This window comes from Falco biarmicus, chromosome 16, assembly GCF_023638135.1.
Source record: "Falco biarmicus isolate bFalBia1 chromosome 16, bFalBia1.pri, whole genome shotgun sequence".
NCBI lineage: Eukaryota > Metazoa > Chordata > Aves > Falconiformes > Falconidae > Falco > Falco biarmicus.
Window position 1 is genome coordinate 7,342,626 of NC_079303.1, and position 19,622 is coordinate 7,362,247.

General features: G+C 46.7%; 1 protein-coding gene across 1 annotated transcript; it reads right to left on the reverse strand.

Annotated features, from left to right (window-relative positions):
* Positions 1-8: 8 nt before the first annotated feature.
* Positions 9-17,993, reverse strand: DENND2C (DENN domain containing 2C). The gene is made up of 18 exons (XM_056361563.1): positions 17,185-17,993; positions 15,340-15,488; positions 14,679-14,791; positions 14,145-14,312; positions 11,273-11,369; positions 10,475-10,519; positions 8,782-8,963; positions 6,441-6,550; positions 5,916-5,985; positions 5,459-5,536; positions 4,501-4,641; positions 4,055-4,203; positions 3,488-3,665; positions 3,057-3,098; positions 2,003-2,108; positions 942-1,181; positions 518-604; positions 9-193 (listed from the first exon to the last, which is right to left on the reverse strand). Exons 1-18 carry the CDS (start codon positions 17,991-17,993, stop codon positions 162-164), a joined length of 2,796 nt encoding a protein of 931 aa, XP_056217538.1. The 3' UTR covers positions 9-161.
* Between the last annotated feature and the right edge of the window lie 1,629 nt (positions 17,994-19,622).

The following is a 19,622-nucleotide window of genomic DNA, read 5'->3' on the forward strand; positions in this document are numbered from 1 at the left end:
CCCGACGCCCTCAGGAACGCAGACACGGGAGCGGGCTGAGCCGAGCGGTCCGTATTGGCGGCGGCGGCAGCGACAGCGGCGGGGCCCCGCGGCCACAGCCTGGCCCCTGGCAGAGCGCAGCCCGGCTCCGGGGAGGCGGAGCCTGCGCCGGCCGCGCTCCTTCATCTCTTCTGAAGAAATTTCATTTTGCTTCCTGCGGAGAAAAAAACCTCATCAGGGGCTGCGGTGCGGCGGGATTCACTGTGGCCACCGCTGCCCCTCAGCCCGGCCAAAGCCAGGAAACCAGCTCAGACAGCCCTCCGAGGGGCAGCTCCCTCTATCTAAACATGCAAAAGCTTAAAAAACAGAAAAATCGTACAAAGCGTTCAGCGTCCCTTGAAGGGACAGATGTTAAGCAAAAGGAACGCAAGTGCACAAGGCATGAACGGGCCCTGCTCTCCTTTTGCATGCAATTAGCTGTTCAACAGCCAAACTTGTTAAAAAAAGTAATCAACTGAAAGGAACAGTGTCATTTTACCAAGGTTGCGAAGGATTTTGTTCATTCCAGTTGGTTCTGTCTCTGAAACACTCTCCAAATACTCCAAGGCACGGACCTCAAAGAGGCCTAAAAAGAAAAATAAAAATTAAAAAATCCCCTCACCTAGATGAGCTATTCCATCTTTTAGCAGGCGGCATCTTACATCATTAACAAGGACATTACGAAAAGGAAATCAGGCATGTAATGGAAGCTGCAGGATCAAGCCCACAAAGGAGAGATACAGAAATTCTCTGCTTCGTAACATGAATTCTGTTGAGTAATTAGAAAGGCATGGAACTATGACATATGCCAAAATGCCAACAGGATAACTCATCAGGACAAAAGGCTTCTTAAGAGTCAAAGTCACACGACAGTTACTTTGAAAAGTGACTTTGTAAAACAAGACAATAATATCAGACCTCACCTTTGACCACATTCTTACTCAGCTCTCGATCCTGTATAAATCCTGCAAACATCTGTGTTTCCATGAAGAAGTGCAAGAAGTGACGCACATTGCGTGACACGTGGGATTTACGGAATCGCTCCCGCTGAAACACCCGCTCTCCTTTTTCTGTGACATTCATGTGCAGGGAGTAGTGTCCAACAATCTCCACAAAGAACTGCACAAAAGCTTCAGAAACCAGGGAGTTAAGAGGTATGTCACCTGTGAAGAGGACGACAGAGGAGAAGTTTCCACCTACATTCATCACTTTGGTCACTCTTCTTCTAAAAAAGGAGCAGCAGTTACTTTTTCAGCTGGGTGTCTCAGACTAGGACGACATTTCAGAGGAGTGTTTGATATCAAAGAAGCCATAGCCCAACTATTAAGATTTCTCTCCCATGTCAACTTCCTGCTGCAGCTGAGACAAGTTCCATTCTAAAGCTCTTCCAGTAGTTAAAAGCATTCATAATTTCTTTTCACTGTCAAAACATCCAATGTCTAATAAGCTGTAAGCTCATAGCACTCTTAAGTTTAATTCTCTTAAAGAATTAGGCAAACTACAGAACAGAAACGCACTGGAAAACTAACTGTTGCTTCTGATGTGTGTGGAATTATGTAATTTGCCAACACCATTCTCTCAAGCTGCTCAATGCTTTTTAAAATTCTCACATTTATCTGATGGATTATGCATAAATCAGCTCAATTGAAAATGATCTGTCAGACTACTCTCTAAAGCACAGAAACGTGCTGCATTCTCTGTTTAAGAAAAAATATTCTCTCTGCCACTTGAAAAAACTCAAAGCATGGGAACTGACGCACTTGGTCAAGGAAAACTAGAGTTCTCCATGTACTGCTTGTGAAAAAAGGAACAATTGTTGGGACACCAAAGTTCTTTCTTAACACATTCACAAGAAAGATGATCACAGGAAAATAGCTTTCTAAAATGTCACTTCCTAGTGTTTATTTCCATTTGCTCATTTTCATACCAACTAATGGAAGCTGTAGAAACTTGCTAATGTGAAAACACTTTTCCATAGAAGTACCTTGTGTATCACTCTGCACATGTGACAGGATTTCACTTCGTTCTTCCAAGATTTGCACAAGTGCAGCCTGGAGTTTATCAGGCAGGATTGCATCTTCATCTGATGCCTAAAGAGAAAAATGGCCATGAAAGCATTTCTGTGTTATTTCTATCATCAGTTGAACCTTCTCATTGTGAACACATGAGAAATACTCATAACATGCCTAAACAGGGAAGTTACTCCGTGATATGGCATATCTTGGTGGAGACAATACATATGCCTTGTAGACACAGAAAACACATGCACAGCACCCTCTGACTACGTACTATTAAGAGTCACACATGCAACTGGCCAACACAGAACAACGTACACTATATCCATGACACAAACTCAGGCTTATTACACCAGTGACGAAACACACAAGAACAAATGCCTGTTGAGAAAATATGAGAAGCCTCAACATTATGGTTAAAAACCCCCATCCTTTAATACCTTTCTCCAATTGCAGACTGCAATGCAAAATAGAACAGTAAGGCAAGGAAAAAGAGATGCAAATATCCTCCTGAGCTAGTAATACTACAGTATGTTTACAGCTACTTCTCTGGTGATGTAGAAGCACATTAGGTGAAGTTCAGCAGCAAACCACAAGTAAACCATGATAATTTGTCTGCTAGAATATCACTCCTGGAAAAAAAACAGCCAAACTAAAACCAACACCCCAGCTAGACAAGAGAGGAGAACACCCTGCAGAGAACAAGTACACAGAAAGCAGCAAAGAATCTTAGTGGTCCACTTCACGTAATGAACCAACTAAGCACCTGGTTTAAAATTCAGCTCAGATGAGCAGCATCTTTGGTTTTGCAGAGCTCTGTACCTCATGCAACCTCAGTCTTGCAACAAGGATTTGTAAGGCTGTTCCCTTTTCCACTGGTCAAAAAGGAATCAAAACACTTCTTCAGCCACTGGAGTCTACATACAAACACTAGCTTTTGCCAATTTCTTATGTTCATTTTCTTTCATTGATGTCTTTTCTGGGCATATAACTATGAGTGACTGGTACTGTTATTTCACTCACCTCTTGCAAGAACTTGTCAGCGCAAAGATCAACAATCAGAACCTGGGGAAAGATGTACAAAACACACTCACTTATAACCAGGTATGCTGCTGTACAGAAAAAAAAAACAACTTCCCCCCCACACACACACACAGACACAGACACCCCCCCACCCCACCCCCTGCCCAAATATCCTCAGTGGCAGGGGATGTCACACACAAAACATAAGTTTTGCATAGCTGCAGCCCGTCTATAAGAACAGTGAATATTATTTATCTTTGATTACAATGGAACACCCATGACATATATCTGGCAAGTTTACCAACTGTCCCAGAATAGTTTAAGAGTCTGTATTAAGACAGAATGAAGGCAGAATCCACAGAGATTATTCCAGAGAGGTCAGCCTCATACCACTGACATTGTCCCTCCACTAAGCTTCACCCAGTTCTCACCTCTTCTATGGGCAGGTCCTGGAGCTGTGGTAACGAGCAGGAGAGAATGCCAATTAAGAATGGGGTCGGAGAGCACACAATATCAATCATAGAAGCTGGCAGGACTGGTATGTAGGTGTGTTGCCAAGTGAAGGGATAAAGCATTGCAACTGCAGCGTGGCCACATTTAGATAGAGTGCTAGAAAGGTAAGAAGCACAGAGTGGATTGTCAATGTCTCGTTCAGTGTTCGGCTACAGAGACAGGTTAGAAATGCTCAGGGAAAATGTAATTCATGTATGTTGTTTGTGCATCACCAGAAGCCCCATGTGTCCACTTTTAAAGTCAGTTATGGGGAGCTAGGAGCAGCAACAACCCAGGCTAAAGAGGTAAAGGAAGCATTCCTTTATGTCCTCCTGGGAAAAGAGCATACTCAAAATTCTAAGCATGCACATGTGTGGAATGTCTGCAGAAAGCTTTCAAATGTAACTATTTACAAGTTAGAGAAGCTTGCACATGAAACAAGCCCAAATGCAGAAGAAAAAACAGGATCCCTCACAAAGGACTAGTCACTCAGACTCATTTTTTACCTTAAGTTGTCAGCAACAAAGATCACCCTCCTTTCCAGCAGGAGAGAGGCAAAGACCCGAATCGTGTGAGAGACACTCAGACACTTAAACAGGCATTCAAAGTCAACATGTTCAAGTCGAGAATCCAGCGGACGGCAGAGTTCCATCACCTGAGAGGCAAGCAGAGACACAGGGTGCTGCAGGAGAACGCCACAGCATGGGACCGGGCCGAGGAGAGCAGTGCTGGCGGCTCCTCACAAGCGGAGCCCTGTGGCCTGGGCAGCTGGTGCAGGGCATCGCAGAGGACCCCCAAGCAGCGTTTCCTTAAAAAGCAGGGAATCACTTCCACAGTGGGCGATTCAACAGGAAGCCAGTTTCTGCAACAGCCTTCCTTCAGACATTATCTTCAGACTAATTATTTACAGGCGGCATCACTCCACCGCGCAGCCATTCCCAGTTCCCATTACCTCATTTCCCGCTCCTGGCAGGAAACTCCGCACAGCGATGGTGCGCCCAGGAGCCGGGAAGGGTGCCTCCATCACACTGCGCATGAATGGGTGCACTAGGGCTGGGGACATTTCTCTCCTCTTCTCCACTTCATCCAAGATCTGCAAGAAAATACACAGGGCATCGGTTCAATGCCTGCTGGCGAACGAGAGGAGGTACGAGCCTCAGAGTATCCTGTGCCATAGCTACATCTGAAGGCTCTAGCACACTTACAGCCCACTTCCCCCTCACTTGGAACCCCTGAAGCTCCTCTCAAATGTCTGAACAATCAAATGGGAACAGATACATGAGAGTACAACCCTCCATTCTCAAATCCAGTCTCCTGCTACTGCAAAGAAATTTCTTGTATAGTGTAATCAAATTCTCACAACTAGTTAAGAGAAGAAAAGTAACATCCCATCTTCTTCCCCAGGAAATCTGAAACACTGTTCTAGAACCTCTGTGCTCAATGATTAGGAATCAGCTTTCATCATAAGCTTGTCCCTGTATTCTTCTGCAATAGCTGCCCTTTACCTGCAGTAGTTTTTCCTAGTCTTTACCTCTTTATCTACTTTCCTCATGGTGCTAAGAGAAACACGCCGAGATCTGCCCCCCAGCTCCAAACTAATTTTCGATTTCCAAGTCACGGAAGAAGAGGGTGAAGGGGCACCATCAGTAATACCAGGTTATTAGAAGCCACTTCCCAACAATAATTTCCTGAAAGAATAGTTGTCTATGTATCGGCTGAGAAGTCTCAGCAATAGTATCATTTTATTTGCCCTGTCAAAGCAAAGGCAGCAAGGAAGCACCACTCTCCTGGGATGAGTTACAAATGCTAAGCAATTCTAGACTGGACAGAAGCATCCAGTTACTTTCTGGAGCTGGCAGGTTGTCAGAGACTCAAGTCTGGTAAGAAGTAACAGGCTTTCCCCACTTCACCTTGGAGAAGAGGTTGAAGCAGCCCAGGCGGCTAACGATGCAGTATACCTCAGGAAGGCGCTTCCCTTTCCCCTCTGGCTGAAAGGCAACAGGAACAGTTATGCTGAGAGCAGGGATGCAACAAACAACCTAGCACCTATGCTATAGCTAATACACAGAATTCCTCCTGCTGTAGCTCCCTCTACTCTTCTGACTTAGAAGACTCCTGAGGAATGGCCAGTTCCAGCAGCTGTCTTTCATGCCCAGAGCCCATTTCAATGTCTCTCTGGTCATCACTGTGCTCCCTCCCTTATGCATACAAAGGGCTGGTAACCTTGGCAGCAGCACAGGCACTACGTAACCCACATGGGAAATTGCTGCTGATTCACATCCTGCACTTGACTGTGCATTTATCAATACATACTTTACACTCCACCCAATACACACTTTACACTCCATCCAATACACAGATGCTTACCAGGAGCTTCTTGCAGTACCCAAACCAGCGGCTGCCATCCTCACCCGTCAACACAAAAGAAAACGTTTCACTGGGGAGCCAAAGAACAGTCAGGGTTAAATTAACCACACAGTTCAGAGAAGAGACTGACAAACAAAGCTACAGACTACAAGCCATTCTCTTTCTGGTCATGCTGAAGACCCCCTGCTGTGATTAGCAAGCTACTTTAGGCTCTACCCAGTGTAAAAACCTGCAGCCCGTTGAGCTACTGCAGCTCTTCCTTCCCAGTTGCTTCTCCACTCTGCCAAGGAGCAACAGAAGCACTTGCAGCCCTGCGATCTGGCCTTGAACAGATGTTACAAACTTCCTTCTTATAGGAAAGACGGTGCTCGAGCAGAAGCAACACTTCTGAGTCCACCTCCATGTCTCATCTTTCTGTATCACAGGGTTTAAGGATTCAGCCTTTCCCATTTTCCCTTGCTCTGGCTGCAGTTCCCCTGGTCCAGGAAACAGGCACATACCTAAGCTTTCAGCACAAGTCTTTACCTTTTAAGGTCTGATGTAGGAAACCAGTCTTTGGGATCTGGAAAGCAGAATTTGGGAATGACCTTTAGCCTCTCTTCAGTATCCTTGGACTGTCTGAAGGGATGTTCAGGCTGGAGGGGTAACACAATTTGCATCTGAAGTCACTGAAGTGTGGTGCACAGCTGCCAGCTGCAGCATTTAAAACAATGGGAGACAGTATCTTCCCGCTGAACCATCAGATAGCTAATGCACAAGTATAGAATAACATAGATTCTGACTGTAACAGATTGCCAGTTCCCTCTTGTACCCTTCTGGCTGATTTGACCTTTGTAAAATTACCCAGCTCATCTTGGTAAGAACTGAGTAAGAATTTACAAGCATGGCCAAGTTTATTGGGGAATGAAGCTAGAATTGACCCCCCAAACAATGGTTGCATCAGCTCACCTCAGTTCTATTCCTAGGAAATTTGAAGGCCCTAAGAGAAATGGGAATTGGGAACACAAGAGTGTTCAGCTTGTGATGTGCAGATCACTCATAATTCAATTGCGAAAACAGTGTATCTGAATCACATGTCCCAGTTCCCATGTGTGGGCTCAAGTCAAATCCCTCAAAGGCTACAGGACAATGTCCCATGCTCAGAACTGCCCAGAAGGGGCAAAAGGAAGGTTTTCAAATAAGAGAGTTCATATTTAAGTAGGATATGCCTCTGAGAAGAGGAGAGTTTATTGCATAAAGCTGATTTTAGACACTGTACTCTCAATCAGCACATCTAGGCTAGTCCAGTGTCCCAAGCTGCAAAAGCATGGAAGGAGCGGTTAGGAAAACAGTACAGCATTTTCACAGAGTAACAGTTGCACAAAAGCTTTGATGTCCTTGGGCATGCAGCCCAAAAAAGAGGATGACAAGCAGATTACTTGGAAACAAGGCTATCTTTAGAAGGGAGACAAATCTGTAATCAGAACACCTCCATAATTACTGGGCAATGTTTCTTGCAAAATCCCAACATGATAGACGTTCCCATATAAAGTCACTCACCAAAACACTTTGATTTGAGCAGAGGATAAATAAACACTAAGAAAACAATTTGTTTTCTTAATGCATTTATAAAAGCCAGTAAAGAGACACATGGTACAGTTGGGTCTGATTGCCTGCTAGGGCAGCAGGAAAAGAACAATGTGCTGCCCTTCCCAAAGGCAATGAGCAGACTGAGAGGGTGCACCAGGGAAAAACTAAATCTGGTTACATTCTTTTCTTCCTCCTAACACCATGAAGTTTGCGCTTTTAGTAGATATTATGTACATATGTTCAGCTTTACCCGCTAAATTAAGACTCTGCACTCTTTCCGGCTGTAGTCCCTTATTCATTTTGTGAATCTCAAACATTTACATATTTAAGACATTAGTTATTTGCACACAAAAGCCTTATGCAGCTGGACACTATGGGTCCTGCTGGAGTCCCACGTAACCTCCCTTTATTGAGTCTGACAACTCCTTCTCCATTTGGATGACATGCATATTCCTCAATCATCTCTGGCTTACTCCTGATTGCACGGCTAGAATTACTAGGTTTGTTCTGTTTTTTTAGAAGAAGGCAACAGGTACAAGCCTCGATGGTGACAACTGAATATTCATTTCAATCTGGAACCACAGAAGCAAGCATTAAGGCTCCATCCTCTCAGCTTCACAGTAACTACTGTGACTGAATTATGACATGGTGTACACTTATGTGAGGCCAAGAAACCTCAGGCTGGGACATCTCATCATCCATTTGGGCTGAACAGACAGAAATAAATCTTATCCCAAATGGTTTGTTCTACAAGTAAAATTAAACAGTACTTTAATTTCCACAGTTCTCAGCTTTTTGGGGGCTAGTACACATGGCACTGCCATTTTAGGGTGGTTTTTTTCCCAGGACAGCATAGATAAGCATAAAAGCCCTGGGATTTGCGTTCCTGTGCACCATCATTTACACTGCTTCACCCCTTGTTTATAAATCACAGACTACCAGGATGAGGTCATGACAGCTTTGGGAACAGAGCACTGCACTCCCTTTCCCCTCCTGCAGGCTGTCTCAGCAGTGGTGCTCAGTACAGTATGGCTTTATGATATATCCAGGCAATTAGAGTAGAAGCCTTCCTAGTTCCAGAAAAAAGACGCTAAGCTCATTATCAGGAAAGATATTCCACAACTGCCCAACACTATACATTAGGTCTGTACAAAGCAAGGTGCTTTATATTCCAAGCCTGTACCCTAACCAGCGGGGCAGCTTTACCAGAACAGAGTTTAGGAAGGATACACACTGCGAGGGGAAATAAAACAGCTGCTGAGTGTGTTTTGTGGGCAGGTTTCCATGCAGCTCCTACCTTGCTGGGAAACTGCTGTATGATCTGCGGTGTGTAGGTCATCTCAGGTGACTTCTTGTGCAGGGACACCACCACAAACAGCTCAAATAGCCGCTGCTCCTGAAGCTCTATCAAATCCCTCTCCAAAGTCTGGTAGCGTGGGTTCCTCTTGGAGGCCGACTGCAGCAGGCACCTGTGTTGACCTGAGGAAAGGAAAAAACCCCAAACCAGCCTGTGGCTATACTGTCACACCCCTACAGGTCACAAAATAGGACTCGTCACCAACTTCAGAAGGAGGAAAAGAGATGGGTGCATGTGCCTAACATCAGTGCTGCACTCCACAGGACTTGGGACTCCTGCATCAGCCCCTCAAGCACAGGGCTGTTCCAGATAGGTGAGCGATGGCCTTGCAGCAGCTCTGCAAATCCCTCTTAACCAAGAGCTAGCGTTTTCCTGCTGTCCTGACATTCTTTCCACACATCTCAGAGCAACACGCCGTGGTAACAATGAGGGAAGCTCGGCTGTGAGAAGAAGCCCAGCTCCAGCAGTTCAGCAATTGCCTGGCCTCAGGCAGCTACCCAGTAAAGCAGCATGGGCATTCACGAGAGGCAGAGCCAGTCTCCTGGCCAAGAAACCTCAGGCTGGGACATCTTGACAGGCAGCATAGACTCACAAGGACAAGCACAGCACTCTGATGTAAGAAATTCCTGTGGCCCAGTCACCATGACACAGTCTGGACACTTTGGAAAAAACCCTTAAATCAGGCAGTGACTCTATCACTGTATTTCTGCAAAGACTCTTCACTCTCTATTACTCTCCTTAACATCAAAAGGTGGCACTTGACTATTTGCTCCAGGCTAAGGCCTTCTGTATGCTTCCCTCCAACCTCCAAGGTCTAAAACAATTCCGTTGGTCCTTTTCACTAAATGCTGGCTTAGAGACATGACAGTCATCAGGGCTGCTGGCCAACCATTACCATTCCACATTCAAACCTTATCAGCACAGAAACTAAGACCCCTTTGGTCCCTCCCACACCAGCTAAAACCAAGTATTTCAAGTCTGTAGTCTGGGCCTATGATCAAACTCGGGACTGTGGAACCAGACAAATAGCCAAGTGATTTCTCCCCAGAGGAAAGGGCATTTCACAGCATCATACATGTAAAACAGAAGGAAAGGAAGTGGGGGAAAATAACCTCAAGTGTTAGAAGCAAAGGTGATCCAGGGACAATCTCCTGCAAGACATATTTAAGTGTGAATCTACCAACCCAAAAATGAATCTACTTCTTACAACTGGCAGATTAACAGCGTTAAACCTCAATGGCTCAGGAGAAGCGGCAGAAGTACAGGTTGATTTGTCACAGCAACAGCTCCCAGCCTTGGCCATGCTGCCTCTTAGATGTTCCCTTTCTCTGTCTCAGCAGAAGCTGCAGCTAGTCGGTATGCTTATCCCATTAGAGCCTTAGTCATATGTGTAGTCCAGGGGTCCTCAAACTTTTTAAACAGGGGGCCGGCGCGCGGATGAAGTGGCAGGCAGCCATCTGCGGCTGCTTGGTTTCCCCCCCACAACCCCTGGCGGGGGTGGGGGCGGGGGGGTCTGTAAATACCAGGGGCCGGATTGAGGACCCTGGGGGGCCGTATCCAGCCCACGGGCCGTAGTTTGAGGACCCCTGGTGTAGTGCTATGAGGACAGTACCAGCCCCTGTGATTCACTCACTTTTTGGCTGACCTTCTGTATCACTTTCATTCCCACTGGTTTCACCTGAAACACACATAGTTTTCACTTATTAGCCATGCAGAAGGAAGATGGGCAACGCCCAAAGTTGGGCGAGAGAGAGAGAAGGTTAGACTCATCAGACCAGCATCACTCAGGGCTGCCCACCTATCCTGCTCAAAGAATCAGCAAAGAACAGCTGGTACTGGCAAATGTGCTACAACAGTAAATTTCAAAAAGTAGAGTTGATATCAAGTCACTGTTTCCAGTAAACCACCTGAAGGTTAGCTAACACAGGCAAAGAACAGAAACCCGGTGGCTACTTGATACTGCTGTAAAAATTAACAAAGTTGCTGAACAGAATATACTATAAATAAAAGCCATACCATGGCTACAAAAATCAGAAGAACACAAGAACATCATGCCCTTCAGAGGCACAAAAGCAATGAGTGGAGTAGTCAGAGGAAGTTTGCATGCCAAGTGGTTTTGCGGGAAATTTTTGGGTTTGTTCTGCTTTTTTGGAAAAGCACTTTTAATGAGTAGCCCAGCTCTTCAGGCTCAGATCGCAGCAGCATCTTCCATTTGTGATAGTGTTAAACTTGGCAAGTGTTCCCAGTCCTAGCAGTGCTGAAAGCTCAACAGTTCCAGCTGCAAGACACAGGGTTTAGAACTGTCAAGTCAGCACAGCACAAGCTGCAGGGGCCGATGGTGCAGGACTCAATAACAGTGCCTAAGGACATATGGGAACTGTGCTGCTCAAGAGGTTTATAGCGAAGCAAACAGTACTGGAGAGCTCTGTACCTTTCACTGGAGGCGCTTCTCTCCCCGCAGGACTGAGCAACTTCAGCCTCTTCTTCCCACGCTTAGAATCAAAGATCTTCTGTATTTTTAGTACCAGCTGAAATCCAAAGCAGAAGCTGAGGTTAATGTAGGAGTCCAGAAAAGGATCCAGGTGCCAGGAGGGCTGCAGCCCAACAGCTATCTTCTAGCACCACAAGACTTGTGAAAGGCTGCTCGAGTCCTGCCAGGGGCACTGGCACAGACACTGCTTGCTAGAGTACTTCCAGCACAGCTCACTGGATCATGAATAAGCACAGAATTCCAACTACAAGAGAGACACTACTGTTAGCGCAGTTCAGAGCTGACACCAAGCTGTACAAGCATGTTAGGAGTTACCATACTTTGCTTAACAGAGAGCAGAAGTGGCAAACTCTCTGGTATCAGATCTCCATTTTCTGTTAGAGAGGCTAACTGCAAAGGCACTTGCAAGAATATCTTACAAACCCTCCATCACAAAGGACTCTGAACTCCACATGCTCTCAAGCATCCCAATTCTTTCCAAGCCCAGATTAAGCAGAGCTCTCTCAGTGTAGCTTGGGGTTTGGTTTTTGTTTGTTTTTGAAGTTTGCTGCTGTAGTTGGATGTCAGACAGCTACAGTAAGTTCTCCAAAGCACCAAGTCAGGCACAGAACAAGGCTGCTCTAAGCACAGTCCTTGTCCCAGGGTAGTTCACTAAAAAGAAAGGATTATGTATTTCATTTTGCATAGGTGCAGAAAGACAGCAGGACAGAATAATGGGTCTGTGCTGCAGGGACACCACAGACTGGTCCACTGGAAGAAAAAAATTGGAAAAAAACCATAGTGCAATGCAGACTAAGCTACAGACATGAAAGAAGGGTCACCATTTAGACATTCAGTGCTGTTAACCTTCCTTCCACTGGTCACAACGGCCTTAAAACCGAAGTCCTACTGCCTTCTGTTACTCCTGCCACAGGTGTCTCTGGACTGCTTCCCCCCACCCAGCTGCCAGGTACAGGATGCTGCCCATGGCTCCTTGATTCTGCACATCAAAGACGGCTATCACTTCATTGTGAAGAAGGATTTACGCCAAGTGCAGCGAGCAGGTCAAGTTCATTCTTGTCTCAAGAATTCATTAAATGCTCCTACTGGATATAGGAGGGTGGGGCCCAGCCATTTCTCACCACAAATACTGCATAAAAAGAAAGATATTCAGCAAGAGAACCTGTTTTTCAGCTCAAGGCTTTATCCCCAGCTCAGCAAACTAGGCTTACACTCTTCTCCTTTTCGGATCTATTTCTCCCCATTTCCTACATTAGCCAGCCCTCCCAGTACGAGGTGACGCGAGGTAGAAAACAGCCCACAGCAGAAAGTAGTGCTTCTCTTGCAAAACCTGCCTTCATTCCCCTCTACCATCCAGCTTTACCTAGAGGATTTCCATTTCTGTTCTGATTTTTGTGCGGTTTAGTCACCAAAGAGTGAGAGATACTGGCTGTGTTTAAGGCAGCTATGTGTTTCTTAAGCAATGAGTTAAGTTCCTTCTTTCTAGACTCCGATCCTTTTCTCAATCTCTCAAGCAATCTTGGCTCAATTCCTTGTGAGCAAAAAAGAATAGTGTGCTTCCTGCACATAAATTGTTACCAGATTTTTTGAATAGGTTTGCTTTTGCAGAATGTTTTATTTTCCCCTTCCAAATGAAAGATACTCTCCATCACAGCATTTTTATAAACTTGCCACCTCCCTCCTGCTTTTTGAGGCCTACAGTTTGTTTAAAAACACACACAGAAGTTGCTTGCTATCCTAACATACTTAACATTCCTAGAAGTGTTCTGCAGCTGTCCAACTCTACCTCACAGTCTCGTGCAACTTGAGCAAATACACCCAATTTTCACCATAAATAAAAAAGTTAAATGATTTTACCAAAGCAAAAGTAAGTTGTTGCCGCTACCATAACTGGAATTTGAGTCCTACACACAAAGGACCACTATAGCGGTAGCTGCTGCTGTCCTTCCAGAGCACGTGCTGCATTTTATTACTGAGGGACATGAGCTGGTAACCAATACTAGTATCTAGAAAGATTCCCCAACATACCAAATGAGAATTACAACAGAGTCCTCTACCATGACGGTGGATTAAAAGCCTTTCTTGCTACTCTGGCCTCAGACATATATCTGCCTTTGCACACAGGCAGGACGGGGCAGCCAGCGGCAGCAGAGGGAACTGTATGAAGGCTTTGTGAAACGTGCTTATCACTGCAAGCTGCACTTCGCCTTTACACTACAGAACAGCTGCAAGGGTATGTTCCTGGTGGCATCAAGAACTCCAAGCCAACATGTCAAGTAACCACAGGCCCAGCCAGCTCCCCACAGCAGCCCCACACTGTTGGTTGTCTAACAACACAGCGTCTGCAGCAAGAATATTGGGGTCAGTCTAAGAAGTCATCAGGAGCAAGGGACACGTACACACAATTGTACAGAGCTGGCCCTTTAGCTCACAGAGAGCTTCCTTGCATTCCTGCACAAACCCAGCATCATCATACTTCATGGAAGCATTGGGAACAAGGCTTAAACGACAAAGCACGAGTATTCACACACAGGACTGGTACCCACGTCAACACCTAATAATCCATTTGCGGATTCTTGGCCAACAAAACCACTGCCGCCCCAGCTAGAACTAGCACTCTGGTTTTTGATCCCTGAATACCTGCCCTGCTACTTGGAGGGGAAACGGGTCAAGCACATACAGCAGTGCTAACCAGCATTCACCTGCCAGGCACACAGCTCCATGACCACTTACAAAGCACTTAGAAGGTGCTAGACAAAGCAGCAAGAGTTTGAAACACCATGCAAGAAGTAGTTTTATGCTTAAATCTCACCCAGGGCAAGTTCTTTCTCTTGCTAGCAGCCTCTACTGCTCGGAACAGATTCCACTCAGTCGGTGTGACAGGCAGGGTTATGTCCTTCACCATTTTCCCTTGGAAACTTGTCTGGGAGGTCTTCAGCTCAAGAGCCTTGCCACTGAGGAAGGGAGGTTTTGGGAGAGGCTAGAAAACAGAATCAAAAGAGATGGTTAAGCCTGGGATTCAGCTTTGGTCCAGGCTCAGAGTCAAAGGAGTCAGGTTATAAAAGATAAACTTGCTGCAGCCTCCTGCTCTGCCAAGCTCCCCATCCCACCCCCACCCCACATGCTCAAACATCTCATCAACACTCTCTTGTTCCTATTCTTTTGCTCCTTAGCTGCTTAATCAACTGCCACTGCTGTGGCTGTTCATTATCATTTACATTAATAAAAAACAATAAAAATTAAGGAAAGCCAATGATGTAGCAGTGGAGAATATGGGGAGCACAAGTAGGGCCCTTGTGAGGATGACTCCGTGTAAACACAAGATAATTTAATCCCCTCACCCTACCTTGGGAGCCTTACTGGTGCTCCAGGGGGGTGGTAGCTTCCAGACAGATGGGACCTTCCACAGGGGTAAGGGCAGTGCTCTGATACCTTCATATGGGTTCTCTTTTGCAGGACCTGGAAAAAGCATTGAACGGGGCATTTATGAAAGGAGAGAAAGTCCTGCATTCTTGCAAGTGATGTAAGCAGGGAGAGCATGCAGTTGTCTGTCAAGCCTTAATGGGGTCTGAGAGAGAACTGTTTTAAGATGGATTAGGTTCCCACCACCCAAAGATCCTTCTAACCCACTACCATCCACTTGGCAAACTGTAATGGACTCATCAAAACAAAACACTTCTACCACTGCAGAGGAAAGTAGCTCTCCTGCAAAGCAGTGGATTTTGTCAGTGTTCACGCTGATCTCTGTGCAGCACTTGAGCAAAGCACTTGAAAAGCTAGTAAAGAAATCAGCTTAGTGCACACCAGTTCTAGCAACCTTCCATGACATCTGAAAGCAGGCTGTTCACATGCAGATAGTTACTGACATCAAAGAACCCCAGATGGCAAAGACCTTAAAAGTCAGAGCTGGAAAGAGCCTCAATGCATTCTCATCTTCATTCCTCCCTCCCCAGAAAACCTGCTACCCTTAAATGGAGTGCACCCCCCCCAGAAGCACAGGCACATACAGATAATGTCCTCGTAGATGTTGTCTTCTGACTGTGTGTAGACAAGCCTGGATCTTGTAGTGCCATTTGTCTCTTCTCGAAGCTTGTGGGAGTTGGTGGTTGCTCTCTGGTTGCAGAAGCCCTGGATGTCCTCAAACTCAAAAGATTTCCTAGAAGAAAACCAGTGTAACTTCTTCTAAAGGCACCTGCATGTACCAGTGAGTTGCTGTCTCCAGTCCACAGAGAGTATGGTCCTCCTTGGGGCCATCAAGCATGTGGATGCTCCACTCTGGACTCTCTGATTTCCAAGTGTTGGGGTTTAACCCCAGCTGGCAGTGCAGCCCCATGCAGCCACTCGCTTGCTCCCACCCAGTGGGATGGGGACAGAATCAGAAAGGTAAAAGTGAGAAAATGTGTGCATCAAGATAAAGACAGTTTAATAGGTAAAGCAAAAGCTGCACATGCAAGCAAGGCAAAATAAAGGATTGATTCACTACTTCCCATGGGCAGGCAGGTGGTCAGCCATCTCCAGGACAGCAGGGCTCCATCACACGTAATGGTGACATGGCAAGACAAATGCCATCACACCAAATGTCCCCCACCTTCCTCCTTCTTCCCCCAATTTTTACTGCTGAGCACATTGTATGGTCTGGGACATCCCTTTGGTCAGTTGGAGTCAGCTGTGCTGGCCGTATCCTCCCCAGCTCCTTGCCCACCCCAGCCGGCTCCCTGGTGGGGTGGGGTGAGGAGCAGAAAAGCCCTTGCCTCTGTGTAAGCGCTGCTCAGCAATAACTAAAACACTGGTGTGTTATCAATACTGTTTTCATCACAAATCCAAAACATAGCACCACACAAGTTACCATCAAGAAAATTAACTCTATCCCAGCCAAAACCAGCACACCAAGTGAGTCCTACTCACTCTTGGAGATTTTTAAATTAAAAATCAAGTTGGAGGCTCCACAGCCAAGCACACTTCAAGCAGGTATGGCAAGTCCCATCCTGTCACTGAGGCAGAACCCAAAACACGTTTTGCAGACTAAGCACTGGCAGCAGTACTCAGAATTCGAGCACTGCTTTCTATCGCACCTTTCCCACTGCTCACATTAAGGGTGTTACCACATTTGCAAGTTTGCATTTTCATACACTTGGCCTCATTTCAAAATTATGGCACAGAGGCCACAAAGGAGCTGGAAGGGATTTAGCCTGTCACGATAAAATTTGGTTTGTTGCTGCACATTTTGCCACAGTGAAAGGTTTCAGGAGTCCTAGCCACATCACCTATGACATACACAGCACTCTGGCATGGCTGCCCTAGGCAGCTCATCTGTAAGCAGAACTAGCAGCAAGCTAGCTCAGAGGTTTTTTACTCTGTAACAGGGACCTACGTACAGGAAAGAGGTAATAACAGCCAAACCCAAACCTACTGCAACAGTGGTAGCCACAGACAACTTTAAGCAACAAGAGAATCTTTCACTCACAGGAAAGCTGGAACATTTAGCAGTCACACTGCCCCAAGAGAAAGCTGTTCTGTAATCCACCCATTGCAGCTGAGGACAAGCTCAGGGCAAGAAGCAGGCAGCACTCTCCCTGGGGCCAGCATATTGTCACTCAACTCTGTTTTATGGTATGGGACTGACACCTGTTCGGAGCTTTTAACCTTCTTCGTGAGATTATCAGCAGCAAAAGCAGTGCATATGCAATGCTGGAAAGAGGATACTTTCATCCAGAAATATCCTCTCCACATCAGCAGAGGCATCATCAGTACTAGCACCTCCACAAGGGTATCATGGCAAGCAAGCTGTTCAAACTCATCTAGAAACTGATTTAAGGAAACGTGTTTCAGACACAAGAGACGAAGCAATGTACCTCTGCGTTCTCCCTCTGATCCTCCTGCTGGCTGTTTTCTTCTCAGGACTGCTGGAGGATGACACCAAGTCTCCTCCACGCTGCTTTTGCAGGAAAACTTCCCTGGTAGCATTGGCATCACTACAGCTACTAGCACCCTTTTCTGCAAAATAGCGGAAAGTCCTACGGGGCTTGGGTGGTGGGACAGCAGCTAGCTCCTTCTCTTGCTCCTCTGCCTCAGAGTAAATGTTTTTTAAGCTCCTCTCTGCCCTGCAGAGAGAGTCCATTCCCTTGATTTCAGGTTCTCTTTCTGTGGAGCCACAGATCCCTTGCCTCCTCTGAAAGTCTAAGGGAAATGATGGGGCTTTGCCAGGCAGAAGGGGATCTACTCTCCTCCACAGAGCTTGTGAGGTATAGAAGTTCCCTGGGGGCAGTGTTGCCCCTCGGTCCAGGAAGCCTCCTTGCCATTCTCCTTTCTGGTTGGCTTGGGAAGCTAGGCTGCACGCACAGGGCTTGAGGTCACCAGAGACCCCAGTCTGCAAGCAGCCCTGTGCATATTCCCTGAAGTCCAAACCCAGGCTCTTTGGATCTTTGGACCCAGTCTTCCTGCCCTTCTCTGCATGTTCTGGCTTCACTTTGGGTAGAGCATTGTAGCTGGGATCATACTTTACTCCAAAGTCCTTCAGCTGCTGTTTCTCCTTGTTGGAGCACCCTCGTGTCCTCCCCTCCCACTGGGAGATCTTCTGTTTGATGTTGCGGCAGTGGCTTCGGGAGAGGGTCTGCACAGCAGAGCGGGAGAAGCTACTGTCCACTGACCCTGTTGGGTGCATGGTAAGTGCCAATGTGCTTACAAACACCCCATCTCCACCCTTGTCCAGGTCCACGCGTGTCCTGCACGCATCAAGCTAGCATGAGGCTCCAAAGCAGCCAGTGGTGTCCAAGAGCCCCTGGGCGTCAGTTCTGCAAGGACTGCCTGCTAGCACAACCTGCGGACGAAAACAAGAAAAGAATCATCAGCTGCACTCCAGTCATACACACCACCAGGAACTGCCAGCTGCTCTCTGGCAACTGCTGAAGAACATTCCTCCCCAAATCACATGTTCAAGACTGGCTTCCAGAGCACGCTCTCCACAAAGCCTGTTTCTATAGCACACATCTGGGAGGGCTAACAAAAGGAAGTAAAGTTCACACTGGCCTCAAAACCAAACAAAACACTACAACAGGAACAAAACACAGCCAGGGATCCCAAGGGTCCAGACTCAAGGAAACTGTTTAATGGCACAGGAACACAGCAGCATGGCCTGTCTGCCAGCAGCGCTCTCAGCCAGCCCCTCTGCTGCTTGCCTGTACCAGTGTGGGCCAGGCAGGGGTAACGACTTCCTCCTGATGCTCTATGCACTGCTCAGAGCACCTCAGGCAGCACACAGCCAAACCACAGCAGCACCATACCTCTACCAGAGCTCTCAGCAAAGCAGAGACACAGCAAGATACAAGATACTGCACCAGGTATAGAAAGGGAATCACATCTAATTCTCCCAGCAGTCAGCAACAGCAGGACAGCTGCTGCTTCACACAGGAGGACTAGGACAGTTGTGATGACTAGAGAAGAGCCCAGCTGCACTCCTCCTCCCAGAAGCGGTCTCCTGCTGCACAATACAAGTAAAAACCTCTCTGATGTTCTGCTTGTCAATACCTGACTTAAATTTGTCATCAGAGAAACTGGAGGGCAGTGGTGCCCAGCCTGTGGCTTGCAGCCCAGAAAAGTTTTAAAAGGCATACAACAGAGGCCAAAAGGCAGAGGAAACTGGTGATCTCTCATTCTCAAGAAGAAAATAGCCCAGTGTTTAGACCAGCGGAGGAGAAATAATGCTAAAGAAACACTATGACTTCTACCCTAGCAGAGCCTGCACAAACAGGAGCCATGCTAGCTGAGACTACTCCCAACACATAATCCTGAGGATACAGCAAACAATCCTCCAGACAGTGCTGCAGCAAGACAGGCAGGTGAAGCTGCCAGGGAGAACATGGGTGGCTGTAAGACCCAGCACCTACAGGTCTGGTGTGACCTCAGTACAGACATTTTGTATGTGCAGTCTCCGAGCCCTTCGGCTTTACCTGTAGCTCACAAGGCATACCCAATATTCTCAGATATGCCAGCGTGGTTGAAAACTCATTTTGGACAGAAGACAACAGCCCATAAGCTCTAACATGCACTGCTCCTCCCTTTCTCCAGGCAGTTACCCCCTTTCAGAAGTTCCAGCCCTCTGAGTCTGCTTAATGTTCTTCATTTGCATTAGAAGACAATCACTCAGGACAGCTTGGACTCTGGCCTGGTTGCCAAGAAGCAAGCCACACTGGCTTCAGTAACATCCCCCCGGCACTAAGAAGTCTCCCTGCAAAAGGCAGAACAAGAGCAGCAAGCAGTCCCCATCCCACACATGTGACAAAATCAGAGGACC